This window comes from Manis javanica, chromosome 6, assembly GCF_040802235.1.
Source record: "Manis javanica isolate MJ-LG chromosome 6, MJ_LKY, whole genome shotgun sequence".
NCBI classification, from domain to species: domain Eukaryota; kingdom Metazoa; phylum Chordata; class Mammalia; order Pholidota; family Manidae; genus Manis; species Manis javanica.
Genome location: NC_133161.1, coordinates 57,709,596 through 57,729,256, shown reverse-complemented (window position 1 = coordinate 57,729,256; position 19,661 = coordinate 57,709,596). Strand labels below are relative to the sequence as shown.

Below are 19,661 nucleotides of genomic sequence, written 5' to 3'. Positions count from 1 at the left end.
GAAAGCAGAGAACGAGGTGCTAAAATTTCCAAGGATGGAGGGGAAATGCCCAGGAATTTTTATGCTTTTATCAATAGACAGAAGCAACTTAGAAGAGTAGATTGCAATAATATGAGACAGCTGAAATGGTTGTCATCTTTGAGCTTTGGGTTGTAACAAATACTACTGGTAGAATTTAGCATTGACTGCCATCAAAGCCATCTGGAGGAGCTCGTTACAAAACTCAGATTTCAGAACTTCTTCCAGGCTATGGTTCACTAAATTTTTAGATAATCCAGGAATCTACATTTTTAACAATTCTTGTATTCTAGACAGGATGAAAGTGCGGGAACTAGTACTATCTACCTACTTAATATCATACCTCTGCCTCAACTCATCATCAAAAGTTAATCATTATACTTCAAATTCTTCAAAAGCATACTACATGCCAGATGCTTCTCTAAGCACTTTTTCTCTTATCCAACCCTCCCAACCACTTTATAATGTAGATATTATTAACATTTTCAATACAAGATGAGGAAATTAGGCACTAAAGCTGACATCCGAGCACATGAAGTCTGAAAACAGAAAGAGCCTGTTCTCTTTCTAACTGTGCTATCATGATAAAATCACCTAATTAAAATGAACTATTTCCTCTTGCTTTTAACCAGAATTTTATCACATATATTGCTAAAAAATCACCACATATTCATCATAAGCTCTCATTGGTGGTTATATATTTTAATGAAAAGAGGGAAATTAATTCAAATTTAATAAAATCAGTTTGGCAAGCAAGACATTTCAAAACACAAAGTTGTCTTAAAAATAAAAAATGGAAGTCCTTAGTGGGAAAAGTTGTAAATAACTGCTATAGACCTCCTCACATGTATTACTGTTTCTTCCATTTCCTTAGGAATTTAAGTAGGCAGTTGACCAGTTCAAATAATAAGGGTGTGGTGGGGGAAGGAATATACATTGTGAAACTCAGTTTGTGAATACTTACATTCAGTTCATTTTTTAACATTTCTTCAAGACGATAGCCTACATGTTCTTCATCTTCTTTTGTGTTCATAACTAAGCAAATCTGTTGTGAAACTCTTTCTGAGATAGAAACAGAAGAAAAAAAAATGTTATGAAATAGGAAACAAAAGCCATGCTGAAATCCACACTGCCCTGCTGCTCCTAACTGTTGAGCGAGAACAGGGACTTGGATGACACACTGAGATGTCCTTGATTCTTGTCACCACCCAAGTTAATAACTATGTATTTCACACATTGTGGGTGGCTAACCAGGACACTGTGTAAGCCACAGAAATAAGAGATTGTGGGGTACACTGAAAGGGAGTAACTGGAGGCAATAGCTATTTGGCTTGCCAATTCAATCCTTCTACCTTTATAAGGAGTCTCCAGGAATCTGAACGGATCCCACCTCCCAGGCAGATCTCGAGGCTGCAGTGGCTCCTCTGTACAGCTCTCCTCTGTGACACCTAGTGCCCTAGCTAAGTACAGCTTTTCCCTTGCATTCCTCAAGATTCAATTTAATTGAAGTTAAGTTCCTGACTGTTTAACTGTCACCATACCAAGTGAAAATCTGTTTTCCTCAAATTTTGAAGATTTATTTGACGTGATCTGGTGTAGAACAAGGTATATGGCATAGTGATATTCGCTTTTATAAATACTGGATGCACTTCCCCAAAGATGTGCAGTCCTCTACAGGAGACAGGCAGGTCTGAAATACTAAGAAAAGGCTATATTGCTGCTGGGTAGGTAAACATTGCATAGTATTAGGTCATAGACACAGGAAAACGGCATAATTTTACAAAGGGATCCCAAATCAAAAGTTAGCTTAATTAACTTTTGACCCAGCTGCTTCTAATGTGGGCAACTCTATATAATATGCTCTACATAAATATTGACCCAGCAATAGTTAATGATTCTTCCAAGCAAAGCAGCGGAGGATAGACCATTTAAAGTAACAGCACCAATTAACAGAACTACTACTACTGCCTACCTCTCACTTATCAAAAGCGTTACATATGCCAGGAGCAGTGTGCTATGTTAATGCCAATAATCTTGACCTTGCAAAATATTACACTGATTCTATGTAACAGATTCTTGAAACCTGACTTCACAGAAATGAAGTAATTTCCCAAGATGACAGGGATATGAGTAGTAGCACAAGGATTCAAATCCAAAGAAATTAGGCTTACAAACACACAGCTATTCTACACACTAAAATGAAGAGAAGAAAAAGACACCTAACATTTACTGGACATAAACTATTTTCATATGAAAGGCTCTAATGCTTTTACAGTTGTTAGTTCATTTAATGCCTCAAAATACCCATGTAGAAATGTAGGTATTATAGTTCCTTTTTTATTCATAAAGGTGTTTAAATCTATGTCTTTCCAAAGCTCATGAAAGCCATTTCTATCATGTTGCCTATCTTGTATTAACTTCTGTAAAAGAATGTGACGCATTCTTCACTTTCAGGCACTCTACAAATTCAAGAAAATTAAATTTAAACATAGTAAGTCAAATGGATTGAGAAGGCACCTCTATTCTGCATATAAATCTGCTATACCTAGCTATATTATCTTAAAATCATTTCATCTCTTTAGGGCTCTGTTCACTCATCTGTGAGTTATGAAATGTCTACAATTTTAAGTAACATGATCCTGATAAAATCATATATAATTTAGAACATAAATGAATGCTCCAGAGAGTAAGTACTATGAAACATCATTGTTTTAAGAAATATAAAGTGGTTGGCAATTCCAGATAAATCTTTATAATAAAAATAAGCAGGAGTACAGTCTCGAAAGGTGAACAGGTTTTGCTTAGGAACAGTGAAAAGGGCTTTGAAAGTAATTAAGAGGGATAAGAGAATTTTTCTTTCATGTACTGAGGTAGGAAGAGTTTGGGCATAAACTTAGTCTGTGTAACAAGAGACAAGTAAGTATTCAAAAGCCTTCAAATGATTTAGCAGCACACTATAAAGTGGGGCATTCAGTGAAACCAAATCATGGAGGTCCCATGTTGTCTTGGATGCTATATTGTCCTGAAAGTTTTAGATCAGAAGATAACTATCATACAAGCAGTGAGTTAAAAACAAAGTTAACCTAAATTTATGCATTATGAAATTAAATGTTTAGAGAAGTCTGACTTTGTAATGTAATAGCAAAAATCCAGACAGTTGTTTTTGAATGCTTCTCACAAAATACACAAATTACATAAAAAATATTTAATGTGTAAATACAAAGTAATCTATTACATATAAAAATATGATGGCACCTAATGATTTTGGCAAATTTATAAAATAGTGCACAAAGTAATTTTTTTGAGACAAAACAACATATGTAAATAGTCCCTTCCTTGTTTAATTATCTATACTTTGAAGAATTCTAAGATCAAATGTCAATCAATAGTAAAATAAAAATTTACTTACTATTTCCCTCCAAAAACAAAATGTAAATAAAACAAAGTAATTCAAAATCTGTTTGGTATTTATCTTATGCCATGTTTCAGCTATTCTAAACAGAAAACTTTTTTTGTTGTTTGGGAATCTTTGCATTGCCATATAATTTTTTATATCAATTTTCACAAAAGTTTCTACTGAGATTTGGACAGAAACGACATTTTTAAAATAACAAGCCTTCTAGTCGTACACATGATATATTCCCGTTTACTGAAGTATTCCTTAATTTCTCTCCGTAATGTTTTGTAGTTTCCAGTGTAGAGTCCTTTTGCAGTTTTTGTTATATTTATTCCGAAGTAACTGTCAATGCAATCATAAAATGGTATTTTTTATTTTGTTTTCTATTTATTGATATATAACAGTACATTTTTAAATGGTCCTTCTATTCAATGACCTTGCTAAATTCACTTATAAACTCTGTAAATCATTTCAATTCTTTATATATACACACATGTTAATTGTGCATAATAAAATGTTATTTCCTTCTAACCAAAATTATAATTTTATAATCTGATCAAGCAAATTATATATTTCATGTAAGGTCCTTATCAGATTTTCTCTAAACAGATATACTGTCTTCATATAATAAATTGGGAAGTGTTCTCTCTTTTGCTACTTTCTAGATAAATATTCAAGACTGATGTTAATTCTTCTTTCAAATAGTTTTATAGAATTCCCTGGTAAAATCTAACTGCTTTGTGGTAGGATATTTAATTATATTCAATATCTTAAATGGATAAATAACTTTTCATAGCTGTACTTTCCTATGAATGTGTTCATTTCACCTTAATTTTCAAGTCTATTGTCAAAAAGTTTTCTATGGACTGAATATTTATATTCCCCCCACACTCTCGTTAAAACTCTAACCCCAATGTAATGGTATTAGGTAAATACCCAATAAATATTGACAGAACAGCCGTTGTTGTTATGGTCATATACGTTCAATAAAGTCATTCAAAGTCTAGACTAGGTTCAAAATCATCAGTTCGTTAATTCAATGGTTTTCAGCTCCTGTTACACATCAGAATCAACTGTGAGTAACTTCTTGTTTTGTTTTTGTATTTTTCAAATATATTTTCTTACAACCAACCAACAAGACTCTCTCCTGTATTTTTTAAAGCTTCAAAAGTGATTCTTATGTTCAGCCAGATTGAAAACTACATTGAGCTGATGATTTTCTACAATGGTGGGTTTAAAAACTATTTATTTCCTTAAAAAATATACAAAATTAGGTATTATAGCTGATTTAGTTCTCTGAAATGGTATAACTTTTCTGAGTGTATCTATTTTGGTAATTTTTCAGTTTTTTCTAATCTTCTCCATACTGTGGCAATTGGAGGTTAGTGAGTTCAGGGAGAAAGAAGTACTGAATTCTTCATTTCTCTTTGATATTTCTGGTGTAAAGATGTTAGAGAAACCCAAATTTTCCCAATTTCTACTCTGATCTCACTAGAGTTTGCAATTCAGATATTTCTTGACTAAAATTTTAAAGGAAATATAAGAAAAAAATGCAATGTTCATCAATTGTAGATGTAAGGCACTTCTTGGGAATTCAGTAATATTTGTTAAATTATTGAGGCAAATGCAATTTTTAAAAAATATACACAAATTCAATATATGAACAAATTCTAAAAACAGTATATTAATACTTTGACAGTATTTTATATTTATGAAATGAGAAAGTAAAAACTTCTATGTAAAGCCTAACTTTCTATAAGGGCTTTATAAATAGAGCTAAAAAAATGGAGACTTGGGCAAAATAAAAGACTGTACATTATGGGATTTTAATGAGTATTAAATGAATTAACATCTATGAAGTTATATGTAATATCTGGTGCAAGTAAATACCCAACAAATGTTGACAGAACAGTTGTTGTTGTTATGGTCATATACATTCAATAAAAATATAAATTAAGATTCCTTTTGTCTATTCAAAAATATGACTAATCTCTAAATTCAAACAGTCCCTTGGGGTCTTAATATTTCAGAATTTGTCATATAATACAAATCAACCTGGTCCCACTAAGCCTAGTTTTCAAATTTCAAAATTTCACCAAATGTGCAGTAGTTGTATATAATAATGGAATACACATCTTGAGAGATACATAGTCCTATGATTTCATCCATGAACTCCTTTAAAACTAAAATGGATACCTCCTAGTTGTGATCATTCATGCCTTAGATTGTCCATTTAGGCTGAAACATCTTATGTGATTTCTATTAATTCCACAAACAGGCACTGGCAATCTTCACTGGTAATGTTAATGTACTTAGGAATTTCACCAGAAAAAGACAACAGAATGACTACACTTATGCCATGGAGGGGCAAAGCCAAAATGAAAAAGAATGTAGTTATCGGAGTAGGGGTCAAATAAATTGAACCTTCTCAATTCCAATTATTCTAGGGCCCCCCAACTCACAGAGAGGGGGAAAATTATTTAACACATTTAAAATTCAATTTTTTCAAGAAGCATGAAATTCTTTCCTAGTATGATTAATCCTTATTATTTCTCAAAAGAAAATATTTAACAACTTCCTTGAGGTTAATGATGAAATCAAAATATAAATAAGAGCCTTTGGAATTCTTAATCTGCTGTTTTAACTACGAATAAAGCACTTCTTAGAAATTTTTTGAAGTTAAACACAACAATAGCACTAGGGAGAACCATAAAACCATTTCACTTCTCAGAATCATAAAAACTCTAACACAAGAAACTAGTCTTTGTTCTCTCCCCAGAAAGACCTAAGGATAAGTTAGAAAAATATTGGAATTAACTTTAAATCATTCCTGACCTATCAACTTAATGACCAATATTAACCTCTTTTTTTTTTTTTTTTTGGCTTTCTTACTACCTTCTTTTTAAAAAATAGCTTTTAAAAATCTTCCTACAAGGACACTCATGGCATATGAAATATTTTGATATCTAAACCAGTAGGGTACCCAAAAATCCCCCCCAAAAAATCATTAACAACATGTACTCTCTACTTTACACTGAATAATTGTTGGGAGCCACACAAAGACAACAAGATGGCCACAGTTCATGAGGTTCCTGCTTCACTTCTTGGAGATTAGCTACGAGCCGCGCGCGCCAACAAGGAAGCCCGCGCGCGCCAAGAGATACTCTTCTCCCCCTCCTTCCCCATTATCATATACCAATCAGAATGTAACTCGCTGCGCCACCCCTGCTATGCAGCCAATCCCCTGCCTACAAGTATCCTATGGCCCACTCTGCCCCTGAACACTGGTGTATATCTACCCCCGTCTTACAATAAAATTTGAAGGCTTGATCAGAATACTGTCTTGCCTTCGCTCTTCTCTCGCCCCCATTTTCTTTCAGGTCGGATCCCCCTCGTCCCCACAAATAACTAAGTCCCGCTGGACGGGACAAGTGGCGCCCAACGTGGGGCCAGAGGCGCGGATCCTTCGCAGGCGGACCCCCGAGTAAGATATCGTCTGGCCAGACCCCTTCTTGATGAAACAATAGGAGACGCCTTTCGCCGCTCACGGAGGTCGTCGTCCCTGGTGAGTACCGGCCGCCTTATAAGAAAATGGGAACTAGATTAAGTAAAGAAGCGGTCTTCATAAGAGACCTAAAAAGTTCGCTTAGGGAGAGAGGAGTTCGAGTTAAAAAGAAAGACTTGGTAAAGTTTTTTATTTTTGTTGATGAAGTCTGTCCGTGGTTCATTGTTAATGGCCCCGAAATTCATCCTAAAAAATGGCAGAAAGTAGGTAGAGATTTAAATGATTATCTTATCAAAAACGGCCCTGACTCTGTTCCTGTTTCAGTATTTTCCTATTGGAGTCTTATCAGAGATATTGTTGAAAATACTGACCCTGATAAACGTCAACTCTTGTCAGTGGCAGAATATTGCCTCCGCCCCCTATCTCGGGCGGCCTCAAAATCGTCTCTTTCGAGTGATCCCCCTGCTCCAAAATCAGCTAAATCCCCCTCCCCTAGCCTAACACCATCTTTGCTCGGTGCCCTCCACGATACCCCTCCCAAATGTTGCATTTATCCGCCTCTCCCTCGAGATTCGGACTTTGTCGATACACAAAAGGTTTTTCCGGTCGTGACTAAGAGCCAAAATAGCGAACCTTTAGATCCGGGAGACGCGGCCGAACTAGAAGACGAGGCGGCCAGGTATCACAACCCAGATTGGCCCCTTGCCGCCCCGTCGCTTAACCCCCCTTCTTACACTCCCCCTATTCAGCCTCCCAATGTTTGCGCCTCGGCCTTTTTGCCCCCGTCGGCCCCTCCGCTACCCCCTCCGGCTCCCGGTCCTGTTAGCCCCCCTACCAGCACTGAAGACCTAATAGCACAGATAGTAGAACAAAGAATAACTTGCCATCTCCAAAAATTGGTTGTCTCCCAACCAGTTCGTCCCTCATTATCTTCGCAAAGGAGCCTCTCTAAGAAACCGCTTACAGCCACAAAACCTAAAAAACTGCTCTTTCCTGTTCTTACCCGGGCCTCCGCCCGCTCTGGCCCCACCTCCACAACACGTAGCCCGGAAGAGGGCGATCTTGAAAGCGATGGTGAAGACGCCCCTGCTGCTCAGGAATTAGAAAGTGAGGGGGAAGAGCAGGCTGAGCCAGAGCCGGCCGAGCCTGCCGATGGCCCTAGAGAATTTCACAAAATCCATTTCAAAAGCTTAAAAGAGCTGAACGCGGCCGTTAAAGCTTATGGCCCCAATGCCCCTTTTACCCTTTCTGTTCTTGATTCGCTGTCTCGAGGAGGACATTTACTCCCAGGTGAATGGCTGCGTATAGTCCAGGCTGTGCTTACCCGTGGTCAGTTTCTAACTTGGAAGGCAGATTTTGCTGACCACTGTCAGACCATCGCTGCTGCCAATGTAAAAGACCCTCATTCCCCAACAGCGTCCTGGACGTTTGATAAGCTTACGGGACAGGGCAGATATATCTCTGAAACCAGGCAGCAGCGCCTTCCCCTTGGTCTTTTATCTCAAGTGAAAGATGCCGCTTTGGGCGCTTGGATATCACTCCCTGCTTCCGGGACTGCTAACACTCCTCTAACTAAGATCACTCAAAGCTCGCAAGAAGACTATAGCGAATTTGTTAGCAGACTGTTAGAGGCCGCCGAAAGGACCCTTGGTTCCGCGGCTGCCAATGATAAGATTGTAAAACAGCTAGCCTATGAAAACGCCAATTCGGCATGTCGAGCCGTCCTCCGCGGTAAGACTCGAGACAAAACTCTTGATGAAATGCTGAGAATGTGTAGAGATGTCGATCCTTTTACATCCAAAGTCCAAGCCCTTTTAGCTGTAGGTGCCGCTGTTCAGACTCCCCCGGCTTCTTATCCTCCTTCCTTCCCCAGGGGCGCACCGCCTATGCGTAACTGCTTTAAATGTGGACAGCCAGGCCATTTCGCTCGCCAATGCCCTACCACAGCTCCTCCTCCTAGAGTTGGGTCAGTCCCCGGTATTTGCCCTCGCTGCCATAAGGGGCGGCACTGGGCCAAAGAGTGCCGTAACAATCCAACAAATCCTTTTTACAGTACCACAAATCCTTTCACCCCCCCTTTTCAGGGAAACGGGCTGAGGGGCCAGCCCCGGGCCCCCCAGCCAATTCCATTTCAGCCGGCCTCGGGGAACAGCCTAGCTGTAGCACTCCCGCCCTCTATCGGGCCACACCCGGGAGTGCAGGACTTGACCTCTGTGCCTCCTCCTCAACAATATTAACGCCTGAAGAGGGAGTTACAATTATTTCCACAGGAATTTATGGCCCACCTCCCAAAGATACTTATTTTCTAATTTTAGGGCGAGCTTCCACCACAATAAACGGCCTTATTGTCCACCCTTCCTTAGTTGACAATGACTATACTGGAGAAATAAAAATTCTTGCTAGTGCTCCCCGGTGCCCTGTCAGCATTATGAAAGGTCAGCGCCTTGCGCAGGCACTCCCCCTCCCTTTAAGTACATCTCACCCTGCTATTCATAAGAAGCGAGGCTCCTCTACCCCAGGTTCTTCAGACTTATATTGGATCCAAGCCATTACTAAAGAACGCCCCACTCTTAAGCTTAAGATCCAAGGAAAAGTATTTGAAGGAATTTTAGATTCGGGGGCCGACTCTACGGTCATATCTCAGGCTTCATGGCCCTCCAGCTGGCCCTTACACGCTTCCTTGACCCATCTACAAGGAATTGGACAGTCAAGAAACACCTTACAGAGCTCACAGTTACTAAACTGGGAAGACGAAGAAGGAAATACCGGGTTCATTCAACCCTTCGTAGTTCCTGGGTTGCCAGTAAATCTTTGGGGAAGAGATATCCTTTCTCAAATGAAAGTCATCATGTGTAGCCCTAATGAAGTTGTAACACAGCAGATGCTTTCACAGGGTTACCTCCCTGGTCAGGGGTTGGGCAAACTAAAACAGGGAGATCCCAACCCGATACTGGCCACGCCTAAGATAGACCGCTCAGGTTTAGGGTTTGAAAAACATTTTTCGTAAGGGCCGTTGCTCCTCCTGCACTCCAGGCAGACAAGATTACTTGGAGAAGTGATGTTCCTGTCTGGATCGATCAATGGCCCCTTACCACTACAAAATTAAATGCAGCCATAGAGTTAGTGCAGGAACAGCTGGCTGCTGGACATATTGAACCTTCTACATCCCCTTGGAACACCCCAATCTTTGTAATCCAAAAGAAATCAGGCAAGTGGAGGCTCCTACAAGACCTCAGGGCGGTTAATAAGACCATGGTCCCTATGGGCGCATTACAACCGGGAATTCCCTCTCCAATAGCCATTCCTAAAGGGTATGTCAAATTAGTAATTGATCTAAAAGATTGCTTTTTCTCCATACCTTTGCATCCTGATGATTGCAAACGTTTTGCCTTTAGTATACCCATTACCAATTGTGTAGGGCCTTCTCCCCGGTTTCAGTGGAGAGTTCTCCCACAAGGAATGGCCAACAGCCCCACTCTCTGCCAAAAGTTTGTAGCCCAGACTATAGACCCCTTTAGGTTGCTCTTCCCCACTTTGTATATTATCCATTATATGGACGATATTCTTCTTGCCGGTCCTGACCAGCAACAGCTCTATGCGGCCAGTCAACAGCTAGTCATTGCCCTCCGAGATCGAGGACTACAAATTTCCCCAGAAAAGGTCCAGGTCCACCCCCCCCAACTATTTTTAGGCTTTGAATTATTTTCTAATAAAATCCTCACTCAAAAAATTCAGTTAAAGAGAAGCTCCTTAAACACTCTTAATGATTTTCAGCGTCTGCTAGGAGACATCAACTGGCTCAGGCCTTATTTAAAGCTGACCACCGGAGAGTTAAAGCCTTTGTTTGATGTCCTACGTGGAGACCCTGATCCTTCCTCCCCCCGCTCGCTTTCATCAGAAGCACAAAGGGCATTAACCATTGTAGAGCGGGCTATTTCTGAACAGACCATTAGCTACTTCTCTCCACATCTAAGTTTGTGGCTGCTCATTTTCCCTACCCCCTTCTCCCCTACAGGAGTCCTTTGGCAGAACCATCCACTATTTTGGGTTCATTTACCAGCCTCCCCCCCTAGGGTCTTAGCTACCTATCCTCAATTAGTTGCTGCCCTCTTACGTTTAGGCCGAGAGGCAGCTCTCAAGTTGTTTGGGAGAGACCCTGAAGTTATAACCCTCCCATACAATACATCTCAATTACAATGGCTTATTCAACATGATGATGATTGGGCGATTAGCTGCACCTCCTTCCAGGGGACAATAGACAATCATTACCCTGCAGACAGATTAGTCCAGTTCCTTCAAAAGACCCCGGTTGTCTTTCCCAAAAGGACTAAAACCACGCCAATTGCTGGGGCTGTAATGGTGTTCTCTGATGGGTCCTCCTCCGGTATAGCCGCTTTCAGTATTAATGGGCAAGTTACTCGAATACAGACAGACCTCTCTTCTGCACAACTTGTTGAACTAACTGCAATAATCAAGGTTTTTGAGCTTTTAATAGATGCCCCCTTTAACCTTTACACTGATAGTGCCTATGTAGCAACCTCTGTTCCCCTATTAGAGACAGTGCCTTACATACGTCCCTCTACAAATGCTTCCCCCCTATTCGCAAAACTGCAAAAATTAATTTTAAGCCGCGATGCCCCTTTTTTCATCGGTCACATACGCGCTCACACTGGCCTTCCAGGACCGCTTGCCAAAGGCAATGACAGGGTTGATCTAGCGACTCAATTAGTAGCCTCTGTCACGCCAGACTCACCCTTGGCTGCAGCCCAACGGGCTCATGAACTACATCATCTCAATGCTCACACTCTTAGACTCAAATTTTCAATCACCCGAGAACAGGCCCGCCAAATAGTTCGACAATGTCAAGGATGTCTAACTCTCCTCCCAGAGCCTCATAACGGAATCAACCCCCGGGGGTTAGTTCCGGGAGAGATATGGCAAATGGATGTCACTCATTACCCTCCCTTTGGTAAATTAAAATATATCCATGTGTCTATTGACACATGTAGTGGTTTCCTATGTGCATCCTTGCAAACGGGAGAGGCAACTAAAAATGTTATTACCCATGTTCTCTCATGCCTGGCATATCTACCACAACCTAAAATCTTAAAAACTGACAATGGGCCTGGATACGCCAGCTCTAGCTTTAAACAGTTCTGTGCGCAGTTAGATATTAAGCACGTAACAGGAATTCCCTATAATCCCCAAGGCCAAGGCATTGTTGAAAGAGCCCACTTAACCCTTAAAAACATGTTATTCAAACTTCAGTCGGGGGGAGAAGTATTCTATCCGAGAACAGGTAATGCAAAGACACTCCTAAATCATGCACTGTTTGTTCTCAATTTCCTTACTTATGACTCCGCGGGTAAAACCGCTGCTGATCGCCTTTGGCATCCCTCCACGGCAGATAATTATGCACAAGCTATGTGGAGAGATCCGATGACCAATACATGGCACGGGCCTGACCCTGTGCTCATATGGGGGAAAGGACATGCTTGTATATATGATGCCAAGGCACAAAATGCCCGATGGCTCCCAGATAGGCTCATTAAACTCCTAGACACAAATAGAGGCAGAAACAATAATAATTCCAGTCCAGGGCATATTAACCCCTGAGAAGCCTTCCCTTTCTGTTTATTTTCAGGAGGCAAAAATGAAGATATGTACACTATTGACCCTCGTCATGACCTTTCGCCCCGTTTGGACCCATCAGATTTCCAATTTCACCTGGACAGTCACCAATGAAGCAGGAGACGTCGTTTTCAGTTCTTCCACCTTAGCAAGTACCCCCCCATGGCCTGTTCTTGCCCCTGATCTCTGTGACTTGGCCGCTGGAGCTTCTGCGGCCTGGGGGACCCCAGACATTTACTTTCCTTTTTCCACCTCCCCTGAGACCTACCCTGAGGGACAATCTACCACCTCTCCTGGGTGTAACAACACCCCTAGGAGAACCTACCTCAGAGAAACAGAATTTTATGTCTGCCCGGGAGCTCATAGAGATCGAGCCCTTAACTATAAATGTGGATATAGAGACTCCTATTTCTGTGACTCCTGGGGGTGTGAGACTACGGGAGATGCTAGTTGGAAGCCTAGCTCCACCTGGGATTATATAACTGTAAGTAGGGCTTGGAATCCCAAGCCTAACTCAACTGTTACCCCAGAATGTCAAAGCACCCAATCTACAAGGGGGCGATGTACACCGCTCTCCATTACCTTTACTGACAAGGGAAAAAGGGCCCCTATTGATGGATGGCTCAGGGGACATGAATGGGGGCTAAGGCTTTATGTTTCAGGAAAGGACCCTGGGCTCACTTTTAAAATCAAATTAATTCGATCCATTCCAAACGCCAACAAGCACGTTGTCCTTGGCCCTATTGCCCCTAAGGCAAGAGACCCAAGACCTTCTAACCCTTCTCCCCTGTCTACTAGTACTGTTTTCCAGGCCTTGCTCCCCCCGGTTTTACCCTCCACAGGCGAAATCCTTAAAGGCCTGGCTAATGTGACTGCAAAATCCCTTAACCCCACTGGATATAGCGAGTGCTGGTTATGTTTCTCCCCCGTTCCCCCGTTTTACGAAGGGATAGCAGTTTTAGTAAACACCTCAGCAGACCTCATACTTACCAATGACTCCAGCAAGACTCGATGGTCAGACCCCTCCCGTTTTTCAGAGACCTCTCCGGGTCTCACATTGACGCAGCTTTCGGGAATAGGCCTCTGTATACATAGCCCCCTCTTGCGTCTACCCCCTCAGCTAGTACCCATTTGTAACAGCTCCTTCTCACCCCCGCTGTCCTATGAATTCCTTGTCGCGCCCAACGGTACTTATTTTGCTTGCTCCTTTGGCATAACGCCCTCCGTTAACCCGCGCTTATTAATATCTAACAATGAATATTGTGTTTTAGTCATGCTCATGCCCAAGATTTCCATACATCCCACCGAAGACCTCCTTCCATATTACTCGGGCTCTACTCGCACTAAGCGTGAGCCAGTAACCGCCATTACCTTATCTGTATTATTAGGATTAGGAGCAGCTGGGGCTGGAACAGGCATTGCCTCCATAATTACTTCTAAACAACAATATTATGCTCTTAGTCAGGCTATTGATAAAGACATACAAAATCTGCAAGAGGGTTTAGACAGCCTGAAAGAATCTGTTGTCTCTCTCTCTGAGGTAGTGCTCCAAAATCGCCGAGGGTTAGACCTCCTTTTCCTGAAAGAAGGAGGTCTCTGCGCTGCTCTTAAAGAAGAATGTTGCTTCTATAAAGACAAAACAGGGTTAGTGCAAGATAGCATTGATAAGGTTAAGAAAAACCTAGAAGCCAGGCAAAAACAAAGAGAAAAGGATGAGGCCTGGTATAAAAACTGGACCTCTGCCACCCCTTGGTTAACTACTCTGATCCCCACCATCCTTGGACCCTTGGCAGGATTCTTCCTTTTAGTGTCTCTTGGCCCTTGGGCCTTAAGAAAACTGACAGTTTTTATTCGAGAGCAAGTTGACCAGCTCGTCAAGCCAGCGGTTGCTGTTCATTATCACAGACTTACAGCCTGTGATGAAGAGTCTTACACCGAGCCAACCAATGCTCCCGGTCTCCGGTTTTCAACTTTACAGGCGCCTCAACCATGGTACCATCGATTCTGGCACCGTACTTAATGTGGCCTATATGCTGGTCAGCCAGAGCCAGACATACCCCTAACTATGAGGGTATGGGCATCGAGATGAGTGCGAGACAAAGTACCGCAAGGGAGGGTTCTTCCTAGAACCTCTCTGGTCCTCCCTGAGAATACGCCTGGCTTGCATAGAGGTTGGTATCCATATGTACATAAAGCCTTGATATATTAAAGTCAATTTGGCTTTCAGCTCTGCCTCTCCTCCCTAAAAGATACCAAGAGCATTTGCAGGATGTTACCCTGCTGGAGGAGCCAGGCCTCTATTCCCTCACTCGATTAAGGCCCACCTTTCTAAAATAAATAGAAAGAGAGGAGATGTTGGGAGCCACACAAAGACAACAAGATGGCCACAGTTCATGAGGTTCCTGCTTCACTTCTTGGAGATTAGCTACGAGCCGCGCGCGCCAACAAGGAAGCCCGCGCGCGCCAAGAGATACTCTTCTCCCCCTCCTTCCCCATTATCATATACCAATCAGAATGTAACTCGCTGCGCCACCCCTGCTATGCAGCCAATCCCCTGCCTACAAGTATCCTATGGCCCACTCTGCCCCTGAACACTGGTGTATATCTACCCCCGTCTTACAATAAAATTTGAAGGCTTGATCAGAATACTGTCTTGCCTTCGCTCTTCTCTCGCCCCCATTTTCTTTCAGGTCGGATCCCCCTCGTCCCCACAAATAACTAAGTCCCGCTGGACGGGACAAATAATTCTTCATTTATATATAGCATCTAAGTGTCACTTAAGTCAGTGTAACTTAACAGAGAGGAAATTCTAACTGGAACATAACATCTACAGGCTAGTATTAAAAGCTGTAAGTTTTAATTAATAAGCCCAGATTTTTTAGTGAATACCTAACCCCATGTGTAAGAACTTTTAAGTGGTCATGGCATGTTACAATTGCCAGTAATTAATAATTATGCAAAAATGATGTGCAAATTCGATTTTATTTTGCTGGCTATGACCACTAATTTTTCTATGTCAACTTGACTGGGCCTGGGATGCCCAGATTTTTAGCCAAACATAATTTGGGTGTTTCCATGAGGGTATATTTAGATCAGATTAAAAATTAGTAGACTCAGTAAATGTGGGTAGGCTTCATTCAATCAATTAAATGCTTGACTAGAACAAAAGGTTGATGCCTCCTCCAGTAAGAGAAGATTCTCCAGCTTAACAGCCTTGGAACTTTAAACATTAGCTCTTCCTGGTTCTACACATCCTGCTAGCCTTTGGACTTGAACTGGGACATTGGATTTGCAGATACTGGACCTGGCAGACTCCATAATCTATAATCACATAAGCCAATTCCTTTATGTGTATCACATTTGTTCTGTTTCCTGGAAAGTCCTGATACATTGGTAAACAAGCATTATAAGCATTCTTCAACAGACATTAATTTCGAAGACCACATCACAGGATTCCTACCTCCTTTTATTCTATATAAGGTAATATATGATCAACTACTATCCCTTGGGCCTCACACCTTTTTCTTCTACCAAATCATACCACCTACAATTCCCTGGACACACCATGATATTTGGACCAAAATGCATGCCCCCCACTTGGAGTGCCATTTCATTTCCTTGAATAATTCTCCAATAAGGTCCACCTCAAGCATCTCCTGCTTTAATAACTATAAGTCAATATTTCAGATATATTTTGGTTGGTGGGTGGGTGGGCAAGAGAAGGAAAAAAAAAAGAGTAGAGAGGTAACAGAATCACTAAGGCACTACTTCAAAATACAATACCCCCACATCTCCAAAACAAATATATCTCTTCTCAAACACATAAGTACACACCCAGGATTCTCCTTATATACAGGTATGAATCATTGCATTACTAAATCTGAGTTTCCTGGAAAAGACCCTTCAATGTAGAGTTTCAGAAAAGGAATAAATCTGCATGTACCTTTACCCTAATGAATCTATTCATAAAGCTGATTTTCAAGCAGTACACACTAACAGAGCCATGCCAGTTCCTAACAGTCAGCAATCATTCTGAAAGTCATCACATCCATTCTGATTAATCAGTACTCATGTCATATTAAGTATTTTTCATATAACCTTTGCTTTTTACTATGGTAGACACTTTTAATATATTATTTCACTTAATCACTGTAACAACCAAGGTGTAGGAATTATTCTACCCCATTTTATAGATGAATTAATGAGTCTATAAAGCCTGTAAATTATCCAAGGTCACACAGCCATGAAATTGTGAACTTTCAGCTTTCTAACTTAAATCTATGGAAGTTACGTCCTAAATGCTACTTTTTCTCTCATATAATTCTGCATTCTTATTTTACTTTTATCATTAATGTAGTTTTTACATGGCATTTACAGTTTGTCTTTCTCTCCCACAAAACCACAAAAATCTAAACTCTGTAGCATAGAATTCCAAACATCATTCCTATGTTTTAGCATGGCACCAATAAAAAGATACTGAATATTTATGAGCTTCCAGGCTCTGTGCTAGGATCATAACTAAGACACTTTGTTAAGGGCTGAATTTTGTCTCCTCATAAATTCTTATGGTGTTGTTCCAACCTCCAGCACCTGAGAATGTAGCTGTATTTGGAAACAGGGATTTTCAGAGGTAATCAAGTCAAGATGAGGGCTGCAGGATGGGTTCTAATCCAATATGGCTGCTGTCTTTATAAAAAGAAGACTTTTATATGTAGACAGATAGGGGAGACCATGTGAAGACACAGGGAGAAGACAGCTATCCACAAGTCAGGTACAGCGGCCTCAGAAAACACTAACCTTGCCCAAATCATGATCTCATACTTCCAGTCTCCAGAATTGTGAGAAAATAAATTTCTCTTATTTAGGGCCCTGAGTCTTTGTACTCTATCATGGCAGCTCTAGAAATCTAATATGCATTCTCTAACTTAAATCTGTTGAACAAAAATAAGCATTATTAAATGAAAAAATAGTATATTATACCTTATTCTTTAGAATAGGAAATGAAACAAATTTTTCAAAAACCTGACTATAAGGAAGAAACTACAAATCTAGAAAGAGCTAAAGAAGTTTTATCAGTAGGGTCTAATTTTAGATAAAGGAATTAAAAATTCAACCACTTTTTCTTTCAAAACAAATTATCTTCAAATATAAAAACAATTGTAACTATCTAAAAGGCAATCTAAAGTATCTTAAATCTATATTTTCTTGAGGAAAAAATAAAGACTATCAGTCTAACAATACCCTCAACATAATGCAATTCCAAGTTAAGTAGGCTTAATGATATTTATGAAAAATTTTCTGAACTTTAATGTAGTTAAGTACACATACAGACATACACACATATTATTTTCTTCTTTTTATATATTTGAGTACATACAACTATATACATACTTACTTGTTTCCATATGGAAGGAAGTAGAAAATACTCAGTTATACCCAGAGGTGATTTATGAGTCACAGAAATTTTTTGATGAGATCTCAATTCATTTGCAGTGTTTTATTCTATACAAACACTTAATAATTTATAATGGCAATGAGAGCAAAGGAATAGTTTTTAATCTCCAAATATCACTACAGGAAAATAGGCAGCAAAACTAAAAACCAATAGATATTTTTTCTGTTTGTTTTTTGGGTGTTTTTTAATTTTTTAATATATTTTTTAATTGAAGTATAGTTGATATACAATATTATATTGGTTTCAAGTATATAACACAGTGATTCAACAGGTATCTTAAAGGCATCACATAGTTGAGTCATGTTTAAATAGCCATCCTAAAAAGCGCTTTTAATCAATATGCTGAAACTATATTTAATGTAATTATTGATATGTTTACATTTAGGCTGTTTTTTATATTTCAGTTTTATGTCCTCTGTTTTATGTCCTCATGTCCTCTGTTTCTCATCACTCTCTCCTTTTGGCTTACTTAAGCTTTTTTTTTTATTATTACTATTCCATTTTATCTCGTGTTTCTGATTATATATATCTCTTTGTATCATTTTTAAAGTGATTGCTCTAACATACCGAGCCTGTTAGAGTTCACACTGACACATTTTAACACATCAAGTAGCAACCTAGCCATGGCATATAGGTTCCTGTACTCTACTGCCTTTTTGTTGTAGTTGCCCACACCACTGCAGCTTTCTTATCCATCGGAAACACCAGAAAGTGTTACCTTTACTTTCAACCTACAGTTTTAATATCAATTCTGTTGCTTTCCTTGATTCCTGATGTTCCAAGATACCCTCTGGCATCATTTCCTTTCCATCTGAAGGGCTTTAGGTATTCTTTTAGAGTACATCTTCTGGTAACAAATTATCTTTGTTTACCTTTGGGAGTGTCTTTACCCTCATTCATGAAGGATTTTTGTTGCATGTAGAATACTGAGTTAATAGTGTTTTTAGCTCTTTAAAGATCTACTAATTTTTTCTGATCTCCTTGGCTTCTGATATGAAATCTACAGTCATTCAAATTACTGTTCCCTATAAGTTATAAATCATTTCTCTCTGACTACTTTTAAGATTTTTTTTGTCTCCAATTTTAAATAGCTTGAGGATGAAGTGTCTGGGTGTGGATTTCTTCGGGGCGATGTTGGAATTACCTGAACTTCTTGACTCTGTAGGCTTACATCTTTTACCAAATTTGAATGTTTGTATCCACAGTTTCTTCAAATAGCTTTTTTCTATACTGTACTTTCTTCTCTCCTTTCAGGATTCACATGACCTATTATTTTCCCACAGGTCCTGAGCACTATTAATTTTTCCCCCAATTTCTCTTCATGCTGTAGTTCAGACTGAAAAATTTCCAACCATCTGTAACTTCACTGGCACTTTGTCATCTCCATTCTTTTACAAAGCTTATCCAGTTAAGTTCTTTGTTTTGGTTATTGTATTTTTTTTTAATTCTAAGTTTCCATTTGACTTTTTATATTTTCTGTCCTATTGCTGAGACTTACATCTTTAATTTCACAAGCATTCCCATTTCCTGGTAACATTTTTGTAATCAGTGCTCTAAAGCCTTTGTCACATAATTCCAACATCTGTGTCATCTTGTCAAGGGAATCTATTGATTGTCCTTTCCCATGTGAGTTTACATTTTCTTGATTCTTTGTT

At 39.9% G+C, this 19,661-nt stretch overlaps 1 protein-coding gene across 6 annotated transcripts in view; it reads right to left on the bottom strand.

The window, feature by feature from the left end:
• Positions 1 to 19,661, bottom strand: part of CRPPA (CDP-L-ribitol pyrophosphorylase A) — a 326,915-nt gene that overhangs the window by 170,570 nt on the left and 136,684 nt on the right. For all 6 annotated transcript variants that reach the window (XM_073238749.1, XM_037003634.2, XM_073238748.1 and 3 more), the window contains one exon: positions 983 to 1,080. In XM_073238749.1, the coding sequence (XP_073094850.1) occupies positions 983 to 1,080 (98 nt within the window). The remainder of the gene's footprint in view (positions 1 to 982; positions 1,081 to 19,661) is intronic.